Below are 11763 nucleotides of genomic sequence, written 5' to 3'. Positions count from 1 at the left end.
ATAAATAAATAAATCTTTAAAAAAAAAAAAAAAAAAAAAAAAGAAGAAGAACTCCGTTCCACAGGGGACCAACAGCAAACTAAAATGATACCCAAGCTGCTCAATTATTTCACTAATTCTCTCCTTTTCTTCCATGGTTGAAGAGAAAACCTTGGAACTGAATCAAGGCCCTATTTAAGATTGAAGTATTACTGACAATATTGGTTGTAAAAAACAACTAGCTGGGCATGGCACAATCTATAGTCCTGGTTCCTGGACAGACTGAGGCAAGAGGTCTGATGGAGCCTCAGTGTTCTGGGAAGATGGCAAGACCTCTCTCTTTTAAAAAGACAAAGCAGGATTTAATCAAGCACTTGTCTGCATTATGGTCTATGGGAGGCTTTGCAGTCTTCTCCTTTTTCATGTCTCACCACTGTTCTAGAGCAGTGGGCATGTGAGAATTGGGGTCCCCTTATTTTACATGACATGAGGCCTGGAAAAGCTAGACTAGTACAAAACAGAATGGACAGGATCTCCACTTATTCTGGAAAAATGCTCTTGAGATATAGCAGTAATATAAAAGTCCCCTACAAGCCTGATGGTCTGCCTATACACAGATAAAAGATGGGGACCCCAGTCTGTGAGATGGCTCAGTGGTAAAGATGGGACCCCAGTCTGTGAGATGGCTCGGTGGTAAAGATGGGGACCCCAGTCTGTGAGATGGCTCAGTGGTAAAGGCACATGCTATGGAAGCCTGAGGACCTGCATTTAACACCCAGAACCCACAAGTTGGGAACAATTCCAAAGTAGGATAAAAGCCTCCTATACAAGAAGAGATTTTTGTTTTGTTTTTCTTTTCCTTCCTTTAGTTTAGCATGTTGAAGTCAGGGTCTTACTATGTAGCTCTGTCTGGCCTCAATTTGTAGTGTTCCTCCTGTGTTTGTATTCTACATGCTGGAGTTATGAGCAGGCATCCTCATGCCCAGCTAAGGAGACCTTTCCTAGCCAATGCCTGATTCAATCCCTGGCTACCTGCAGGAACTGTAGGTGCTCAGTCCTTGAGCAGCCTCACCTTGTAAGGAGGTCTGTGATTCAGGGTCTGCATATTCTTCCAGCAGCTTCACAGAGTCACTGTCCTTCCCCGAGTATAGGGACAGGGTGTCCAGATTGTCCTCCAGCACTTCACTGGGCATATCCGATGTGGAGAGACTGGGGTCAAGGTCCAAACTGCTTAAGCCAGCGTAGAGCAGGTCCCGTGTGCTGGGGCCCAGGTCCCGGTTGAGTGTGTCACTGCAGTTGAGCCCTTGACTTTCAGAGAAGGATGGGAGGTGCCCTTCTGATGGAAGTGCTCCCTCTTCCCCAAGACCGCATGGCTCCATGGCTTTCCACTGCCAGGTCCTGGCTAGAGCCCGTCTCCAGACAAGCAAAGCCGTGTCCAGAGTCAGGAAGGGAAGAGCCCTTGCTGGCAGCTAGCTCCTGAAAATGAACAAGGAGGTATTAGAATCAAGAGGTGGTAGGTGTAGTAGGCAGAATGTAGACTTGAAAATGGAGCCACTTAGATGGGTCTGTTCTTAGCCATTTAACCTTGCTGCATGACCTTGGGCAAGATCCATGAACTCCATTTCCTCATCTGTCAACTAGACAAAAGGATAACACATGGTGGACTGCAGAGTCCTCTGCCTCCAGTTATAAATTTTAGAAAAATCAAATAGACTTTAATGTGTGTCCAGGCAGAAAAGACAAGCAAGGAAAATCCCAAGGCCAGCAACAAGGAAACTCAAAGTTAGAGTCTGTGCAGGCACAAGTCAGTCCACTGGGACATTCAGGCCCAAGTTTAAGCCTGGGGATGCTTGTCCACTTGTTCCATGTGGCCAGGAGACACATGAAATACCACTGCACAAAGGGAGGCTTACTGTGTGTGTAAAAGAGCCTGGACTGGCAAAGTCTCATACAAAAAAAAAAGTAAATACAATGAGTTTTAATATAGAGTAAATGTTGACGTTAGGTTGGTGGTGTAGCTCAGTTAGTAGAATGCTTATCTAGCACACTCAAACTTCTAGGCTCCACTCAGCATCACATAAACTAGGCATGCCTGTAGTCCCAGCACTTGGGATATGGAGGCAAGATATCCTTGGGTAAATAGTTTGAGACCAGCCTGTGTTTCATGAGATGCTGTCTCAATAGTCCTATCACCCTGGTCCCCAAAAAGGAATAAAAGAGGAAGTTTTACTAACCACCTTCTAAAAATAAAAGATTACAAGGAAGTACTATGAAGAACTGTGTTTAGACAGTGCACTCACACAGTAGATAGGCTACAATACACACCCAATGTGTTAGTCATTGAACTCAGATACAAAAAAAATCAATGAACAAATTTCTAGAAATAGACAGATTATCAAAACTCACTCAGAAGAATATATGAATGGTCTTATAGCAGATAAAAAAGAAGGCGATATGCAGTGGTGCCCACCTATACTTCTAGCATGCCAGAAGTTGAGTGAGACAAGCCCTTGAATCCAGGAGTTCAAGACTGGCCTAGGAAAAACAAGCAGGAGAAGAAAAGAAAAGAGAAGAGGGAGGGAGGAAGATAGGGATGAAGAGAGGAGAAAGATGGGGAGGGGAAGCAAAGGTAAGAGGAGAGAGAAATGAAAAGGGAAGGAAGGGAAAGAAAAATAATAAATTCATATTGAATTCAAATAATTCTCACCTATCTTACCACAGAAACACAAAACAAAACAACAAAACTTTATTATGTGGTGATGAAACATGCCTTTAATTGCAGCACTTGGGAGGCAGAAGCAGATGGATCTATGTGTGTTGAGGCCAGCCTGGTCTAAAAAGTAAGTTTCAGGACAGCCAGAACTACACAGTGAAACCCTATCTTGAAAAACCAACAAAACAAAAATCTTTATTAAAACTCTTAGTAATGGTGAAAGGTTCAGGGGCCCAGCAGGCCTCTACAGGAAAATATGACCTGCTGGATGGAGCAGAGCTCTAACTTACCCTAGCCCATCCCACTCCCTGGCTCAGCAGTGGTCTTGAAGAGTTAGCTATGTGTCTGGTATGGGTTCCTGATGCTGAAAGAACAGAGTAGAATTTGTTCTTAAAGAACCACAGCCTCCCATCTGACCTATCCTAGTTCCCTGAAAGCCCATGGCAAAGGTCTTGATCTTATTTTATCTAATTTGGGAATTCCTCAGGATGGAGATGAGCTGCAAGAGGACAGTTGCTGCAGTCTGGGGCAGGAACTGACAAGCTAAAGCCAAAACAGAAAGCTGAGGTGATGGTGCACTGCAGGATAACAACTCTGAAAAGCTTTCATCTTAGGTCTCTTGCAGCACTAGACACAATCATATCACACCACCCAGCAACCACTCTCCCCGGAGCCACCTGTATAGCTCAAAGTACATGACCACACAAAACCCTGCACACACGTGCTCATGACAGTTCCAGCCATAGATGTCAAACCTGGAAGTTATCAAGAGTCTCTCACAGGTGAATGGAGTATTATTCAGTAGTAAAAAGACAGTAAGTGGAATATGGTGCATGATGATGCATGCTTTTAATCTCAGCACTCAGGAGGCAGAGCCAGGAAGATCTCTATAAAGTTGAGGTCTGGTCTACCTGGCAAGTTCCTAGCCAGCCAGGGTCCCATAGTGAGACCTTGTCTCAAAAACAAACAAACAAACAAACAAACAGGCAATAACCAGGACTGGAGATCACTCGGCAGTTTAGAACACTGACTTTTTCCTCCAGAGGAACTGGGTTCAATTCTCAGCCCCCACATGACAGCTTACAATCATTTGCAACTCTAATTTTGGGTGATCTGATGCCCTCTTCTGAACTCCATAGACATATATGCAGGCAAAGTACCCATACATGTAAAATAGAACAAATTTAAGGGGATGGAGGCAATAAGCTATCAAATCACAAAGGAAGGGAAGGACCAGAAATGCAGAGATTATGAGAGTCAGCAGAAAAGGGCAAATATTGTATGACTTCCCCTATGTGGCATTCTGGAAGACAATGCTTGTCAGGTTGGGAAAGAATAGGAGACATTCAGAAGGCATTAAGGTGGGGGCAGTACTATTCTGTGTAGAGAGCTGTAGTGGTAATGGTGGAGACATCACACATTAGTCAGGAAGCACAGAACCACACTGTACCAAGGGTGGGCATTAGAGTAAACATGGACTTAGTTACCCTCTCTCTGAAGCTGCTTTGTATAATTCTGGGAATGACTACATGCTCATAAAAGACCTGACAAGGTCCTGAATGTCCCCTCTAGCCTGTTTTGTTTAAGCATGGAGTGAAGGCTAAGGCAGTACTGAAATACTGCCTAGCAGGACTGAAGGGTGCTCCATACCTGGACACACTGGTTGTTTTGGTTCGGTGGTTTGGGGTTATTTATTGTGGATACTCAACTCTTTTGCTGGTGGTTGAACAACTCTTTCACAGGAGTAACCTAAGAGCAGCAGAATCTTTGTCATTGCCTTGCTGACTAGTAAACTGACAGGACAGAACTGATCAAGCATGAGGACCTGACTTCAACGCCTAGCACTCACATAAGAACCCAGGTATGGCAGTGCACACCCTTGATCACAATGCTGGAAGGTGATGCAGAACAATCTGGGGCTTGCTGCTTTGCCAGTCTCACCAAATTGATAAGCTCCAAGCTCAGGAAGACTTTGTTCAGAAAAGCTAATGTGAAAAAGAGTAGGGATATGGTTTAGTATAACATGTTTGCTGTACAAGCCTAAGAACCAGAGTTTAGATCCTCGTCATCCATATAAAAAGCTGGGCTAGCATGGGTTCATACTAGCTACAGGTCCTGCATTATAAGACATTTGAGACCTTTAACTTGCTACGTACTAGAAGCTTGCCCAGAACTCATAATCTTCCTACCTAAACCTCTCAAGTGCTAGAAATGAGACCACCTACGTTGCTTTTAAATAAGGATCTTGTCATTTTCTGTTTTTACTCTGAAGATAATCTAAAAGAAAAAGGGGCAGCAAGGCAATCAACAAGGGAGCCCTTTCCAGGAACATTAAAGATACATCTAGATAGCCATCCCCTCATTAAATTAGTGTATGCAAGCTGATTACACTGGCTGGGCTACCTTGTTTGCATTTCATTTGCAATTTAATTTTGGCTTCATAGCTGCATAAAGGCTGTGAGCTTTAAAACCATATGGCTTGTTTTAGCATCATGAATGACTTGTTGAAAAAAAGAAAAGAAGAGAAGAGAAGAGAAGAGAAGAGAAGAGAAGAGAAGAGAAGAGAAGAGAAGAGAAGAGGCCGGGCAGAGGTGGCACATGCTTTTAATCCCAGCACTTGGGAGGCAGAGGCAGGCAGATTTCTAAGTTCGAGGCCAGCCTGGTCTACAGAGTGAGTTCCAGGACAGCCAGGGCTACACAGAGAAATCCTGTCTCAAAACAAACAAACAAACAAAACAAACAAACAAAACAAAACAAAACAAAAACGAAGGTCTTGTTGAATGGTTTAGAAAACAATTTAATTCAACACTGGGGATCCAAAGTAATCTTTTTTTTTTTTTTCTTTTAAAAGAGGCCTATCACAAGCTAGGGAGAAGGTTGGGTTGGTAAAGTGTTTCTTGTGTGTGCATGACAGCTTGAGTGTGGATCCCTGAAATGAATATAAAGTGGGCACATTGGCAAACCCTATGAGTGGAGGGGTTGGGGATAGGGTAGAGACAAGGTCCCTAAAGCTCATTAGCTAACCAGCCCAATGGAATGGATGAGCTTCAGGTTTCACAAGAGATCCTGTCTCAAAAATAAAGGTGGAGAACAATTGAAAAAAATGCATCTTGTCATGTTATACAATATGACACACACATGTGCACATACACTAAAAAATATAACACACACCAAAATAAATACCAGTCAGGTCAAACATGATATCATAGTTGTGATCTCAAGAGATATAAAAGATTACTGTAAGTTTAAGGCCAGCCAATGTAATGCAGAAAGGACCTATCTCAAAATAAACAAACAATAATTATAATAAAATAAGCTGTGCACGACTAAGTAGAAGGATCTGGAGTTCAAGGCCAGCCTCAGCTGTTATATGGCAAGCCAATGTGAAGCCTGTGTCAAACTACATACAAATAAGTGAATTAAATAGGACCTATTATAAATTATAGACCTGTTTTCTTTGGCCTATATTTTTTTAAATGAAGATATATTTTTCCCAGGCACAGTGGCATTTGCCTATAATCCCAGTACTTGGGCACCAGGGTCATAAGATCAAGGCTAACCTGAGTTACATAGTAAGACTGTCTTTTAAAAAGCAAGGGCTTGGGCTGGTGAGATGGCTCAGTGGGTAAGAGCACCCGACTGCTCTTCCGAAGGTCCAGAGTTCAAATCCCAGCAACCACATGGTGGCTCACAACCATCCGTAACGAGATCTGGCGCCCTCTTCTGGAGTGTCTGAAGTATAGCTACAGTGTACTTACATATAATAAATAAATAAATCTTTAAAAAAAAAAAAAAAAGCAAGGGCTTGAGACAAGGCTCAGTAGTTCAACTACTTGTATAAATGCACTGTCCTTGTTCTATTCCCAGCACAACTAGACAGAATTTCCTCTACATATATAGATTTCTATCACCTCTTGAACTATTAGACTTGCTATTCCCTGACAGTGAACAACAGGACAGAGTCAGGTATAACTGTCCTCTAACCAGAGCTCATAGTCTTTTCTGCCCATAGTCCCAACTTGTCTCCCTGGCATACCCTTGTAATAATTATTCTCGTGATAACAGCATGGACATTATTCAGGTTTTATTATATGCCAAGTACTGCTGAGGTTACTCACATACCATTTTTAGTTTCCTTAACTCCTCCCTGAAGCATGTGCTACATTTTTAACCTTGTCATGGGTGACATAAAGAAAACCCAGAGAATAACTCATCCCAATTCAGAGCTAGAAGAATCCTGCCCTGAGCAGTCTGATCTCGAAGCCTTCACACTTCAGCTCTCTACTATGCAATTATTCCATACCTGACATTCGGTTTCTGCCTTGCATTCTGAAATTGAACAATCAAGGAAGACCTCCTCCTCTAGTTACACAGTTTTAACCTGAGGGTTGACTCATTTCCTCTGATCACTTATTTAAAGACTGGATTTTGTCTGATGACTGTATTTCTAGCACATGGAAAACTGGGACAGAGAATTGAGAGTTTTAGGCCAGTATGGGCTGCAGAGCAAAGTTCTGCCATAAGAAAAAATGAGACATGGAGAATGAATTTAAATATTTCACACAAGAATCTGAAGAATACCCACAAAGAAAAAAACCTTAGCATCGAGTCAACTAAAGAAGAAAAGGAGACATCAAAGTTCTTCCTTCCCAGGAGCTGGTCATAGCAGAGAAAGCAAGGAAGCACTGAGATCTAGAATAGCAGTCATGGTATGGTGGCACACACCTCAACCCCAGCCACAGGACCACCAAGGGTTCAAGGTCATTCTCATGAGTGCACAATGAGTTTCAGCCTGGGATCCTGTTTCTAAAAGGGGGGAAACACAAAACCTAAAACAACATTTTTTCTTTCTTTTAAAAGAATATAATTTATTTTTATTTTATGTGCATTGGTGTTTTGCTTGCATGTATGTCTGTGTGAGGGTGTCAGATCCCACAAAACTGGAGTTATAGACAGGTGCTGCTGCCCTGTGGATGCTGGGAATTGAACCCCAGTCTTCTGGAAGAACAGCCAGTGTTTTTAATTTTTTTTTTTTTTTTTTTTTGAGACAAGGATTTTCTGTGTAGCCTCTGGCAGTGCTGGAACTCCATTTGTAGACCAGATTGGCCTTGAACTCAGAAATCCACCTGCCTCTGCTTCCCGAGTGCTGGGATTAAAGGTGTGAATTTATTTTAATAGGGTAAATACAGAAGACCCCTAAGGTGTCCCAAGAATCTTTCAGGAAGTTCAGTGGTCAAAGCTATTTTATGATAACATCCATGTGTTTATTCTCAGTGAAGATACATGACATGGTGTCTCAGCTGAGTGCTGAGGCAGGTATGAGACTCCATATGACTATAGAAATATAAGTCAACATTATTCTTTGCACTAAATTTCTATTATATAGCTTTAAATTAAGATGTCATTTATATTAATACAGAATTGTTCATTTGTTATTGTATTTTGCCATGAAGAATAGAATGAATTATTTACTCATTTGGTTGTGAGACAGGGTCCCACTGTGTAGCTCCGGTTGGCCTGGAACTTACTACATCGACCAAGCTGGTCTTTCACTCACAGAGATCTGTCTGCCTCTGCCTCCCCAACTGCTGAGATTAAAGGCAGGCACCTCTAGCCTATTCTTGTCTTTCTGAGACAGGGTTTTACTGTGTTTCTCAAGCTGATCAGAGTCAAGAAATCTCTAGTGACAGAGGAATTACAGGCCTAGCCCACTGTGCTCACTCAGATTTTTGGGGGGCCCTGATCTGGTTTTTCTCATGTATACTTCATACAAACAATAACACTTTCAACAAGCCACATCTGACTGTATTTAACTACTGATCTCCTGCGTGTCTGGGCTGCTCCCTAAGGTCTAGTCACTATCTTAATTTTGCAGTGCTGGGATCAAACTTAGTACTTTGTGCATGGTATACCATTTGCAACTTTAAAAATCCAGAAATATTTAAGATAATACCTTCAATACATTTAATATCTCAGAAGGCTGAATGGAGATACCCAATAACTTAATTGAAATTCTAATAGAAAATATTGATCTATATATTTTACATCAAAGCTTCCTGGGATTCTCAAGTATGAAAAGTTTTTGTTTTTGCTTAAACAGTGCCCCACTGTGTAGCTTTTCCCTTAGCCTCCTTAGTTGGGAATTACTGGTATGTGCTACCTTACCAAACTAACAGGTTACTGAGGATAAAAAGTTTAACACCTGATATTCTAAAGAGAAAAAGTCCTCTAAGGTATTTACCCTGGTAAGTATATTTCCAATAAAAAAAGAAATCCCTACCTCTGGTGACAGAGTGTTTACTTAGCATGTACAAGGTCTGTGTTGGCTTCCCAGCACTGCAGAATTAACAAACTTCCTAATCCCAAAACTTATATCTATATCTATATCTTACTTTCTCAAGACAAGGTTATTCTAATTGCTTTGGCTGTTCTAGAATTCACTATGTATGTAGTCCAGGCTAGCCTTGAGCTCAGAGATCTGCCTGTTTCTGCTTCCAGTGCTGGGATTAAAACTGTGCACCACCACACCCAGCCCAAAACATATTTTCTGAGGTCTCACTTTTTTTTTTTTTTTGAGACAAGACCTTTCTGAGTACTGGGATTACTGGTGTGAAAAGTACTCTGTTTTTTTTTTTAATGTTTTCTTGAGACAGAGTTATATTTATCCCTTTGTACGCTTTAAACTCAAAGAAGAGAATGACCTTAAACTTCTGATCTGCCAGCCTCCATCTCCCAAGTATTGGGAGAATAGATGTGCACCACCATGCCAGGTTTTCTGTAGTGCTGGAGATCACATCAGGGCTTCATGCATGCTAGACAACTACTCTTACAACCGAGCTACATTTCCTGCCTCCTGCCCTGCCGTTTAGATTTCTGAGTATGGATGTTTTGCCTGCATGTACGCCTTTGTACCATATGCATGCAGTGCCCAAAGAAGCCAGAAGGTGGCACCAGAGCCCCTGGGACGTGGTTAATAGATAGTTACTGAGTTTTTTGAGTGCTAGGAATTGACCCCAGATTCTCTGGAAAAGCAGCCAGTATTCTTAACCAATAAGCCATCTTTCTAGCTCCTGCCACTTAAACTATTAAATTCATTGCTAGCATTAGTAATTTATCTTTCACATAGAGACAGTTAATAAACCAGAGGCCTCGCCTAAAAAAAAAAATTCTTGCAAACTTGGCCTGGTATTTGTGCTTGGTTACCTGCACTAGCTGCCATCACTCAATGGAGAGGACACAATTTGAATTGCCATAATCCCTACTAGTATGATCCCTCACTTGTCCCTGTAGGGATGAGTTGCTACCCTGATCCAGCAGAAAAGGTAAAAGGTTTTTGTTTTGAAATGAATATCATCAACAAAAACATACTTCAATCTAATAAGAGCCTGCCTTCCTCAGAAGAGGTCAGCTAGCATGTGCCCTGTGTTCTCTTCCAATGACTTTATACTTATCCTTCTGCTGATTTTGCTAGCAACATGTATGGTCTTCACACTACTGCAAGAATGCTGAGAAAGGCTGGAAAGTGATCCACAGAACACAGCAGGTGTCTTTGAATAGGTACAAAAGAAGAAAACTCACCAGAAAAGCAAGTGAGCGACTCTCCTGGAAACAGGAGGGCCGGACTTAGGCCCCACTGTGAAGGGGTTTCAGGTGGTAATCAGGCCTTCACTATCTCCTCCTGGAAGGGTGAGGTGGTCATTTTTGAAAACTCATCCAATATCTTTTGCCCTGAAAACAGGTAGTGAAAAGCAGGGGAAGTCAGAACCGGGGTCTCAAAACAAGCAAGGAAACGGGTATGAAACTGGGGAGAAAGACAATTTGAGCAGGAAGTGAAGCAATACTAAGCTGGAGAGAGAAATATAGAGGAAATTACTACATCTTAAAAAAAAAAAAAAAACCCACCTTATTCCCTTCCCACCACCCCAGCCAGGTAAGAGGTACCTAGAGGGTTTGGTGGGGCAAAATCTAATGGGGGCAAAACTGGTGAAAAGGAATTTTTGTTGGAAAAGTGAGAAGGGAGGGTTAGAGAAGCAAACACATTAGAAGAGAAACTTGAAAAAACATGAATTGGCTGTATTGGGTAAGTATTCCAAAAGGGGAGATTGTAGCCTAGATAATAATATTAATATTATTATTCTTTTTTCTTTTTTCTTTTGTTTTTTTTGCTAGAAACTAGGGAGATCTTGGCTGAAAACAAAAATAGTACTTTTGCTAGAAAAAGCACAGGGAGAGGCATGATCAAGGAAGCGATGAAGAGTTTGATGTTCGTGCTGGAAGATCCTCAAAAAGAGATACATCCGGGTCCCCCAAAGCGGGACACCTGAGGAAGAAGGGGGCGGTCAGCAGAGGGGCCTGCGAATGCAAGGCCGCGGTGCAGAAGTCGCAGAGGTCGGGTAGGGCCCGCGGCGCGAGCTGGGGCACTGCGAGGGGGCAGTTGGGGGACCTGGCAGGGATCGGGTAGAAAATAAAGGTGGGTGCAGTGGGCTGGGGGCACCCCAAGAGTCTTTTCCAAGGAGGAAGGGGGCTGCGGGGGTGCAGAAGGAGCGTGCGCGACGCGGAGCTGAGCGGCGTCCTTGGACAGGAGCCACACAGGCCCGCGCTCGGGGAGGAAGACGAAGCCAAGGAGAGGGTGACGAGGGGTTGAGGTGAGAGGAAAGGGCGGGCAGACAGGGCTAGGGAGAGAGGGGAAAGGGGAAAGGGGCAAGGGCAGCAGCAACCGGGTTTTACCCGCCCCCGGGGGCTCGCGCGCCGGGCCTCGTGCCTCGCGCCTCGCGGGGCCTTCCCAGCGGCCGCCCGTCAGCCGCGAGGCGCCCGGACGACGCCCGGCGCGCACGCGCAGCCCGGTCCCGGCCCCTGGCGCGTGCGCCCGCCATGGAGTGTGCGCGCAGGCATGGCCCGGCGTCGTCGCCGCCGCGAGCGAGCGAGGCACGCGCGGCCCGGGCTCGTGGCGCGTGCCTCTGGGCTGGGCTCCCCGAGGCTTAGGGGAGAGGGGCGTGGCTTCTGCGGGTCATGTGACCCACCGCGGGGCGGGAAAGGAGGCGGTTGGTCGCCATTTTGGGAGGCGGGCGGTT

The 11763-nt window shown here is 43.8% G+C and overlaps 1 protein-coding gene across 7 annotated transcripts in view; it reads right to left on the bottom strand.

Annotated features, from left to right (window-relative positions):
* Positions 1 to 11464, bottom strand: part of Znf541 (zinc finger protein 541) — a 35148-nt gene extending 23684 nt beyond the window's left edge. For 2 of the 7 annotated variants that reach the window (XM_021168427.1, XM_021168421.1), the window contains exons 1-3: positions 10899 to 11364; positions 10271 to 10420; positions 1052 to 1455 (exon numbers count right to left, since the gene is read on the bottom strand). In XM_021168427.1, the coding sequence (XP_021024086.1) occupies positions 1052 to 1358 (307 nt within the window). In that variant the 5' untranslated portion in view covers positions 1359 to 1455; positions 10271 to 10420; positions 10899 to 11364. Of the gene's footprint in view, positions 1 to 1051; positions 1456 to 2449; positions 2506 to 4541; positions 4566 to 10270; positions 10421 to 10594; positions 10630 to 10898; positions 11365 to 11419 lie in introns of those variants that run through there. The other 5 variants (XM_021168423.1, XM_021168422.1, XM_021168424.1 and 2 more) reach the window with 5 other exon arrangements.
* Between the last annotated feature and the right edge of the window lie 299 nt (positions 11465 to 11763).

The sequence above is a fragment of the Mus caroli genome, chromosome 7, assembly GCF_900094665.2.
Source record: "Mus caroli chromosome 7, CAROLI_EIJ_v1.1, whole genome shotgun sequence".
Classification (NCBI taxonomy): domain Eukaryota; kingdom Metazoa; phylum Chordata; class Mammalia; order Rodentia; family Muridae; genus Mus; species Mus caroli.
This window is presented reverse-complemented; position numbering and strand designations above follow the sequence as displayed.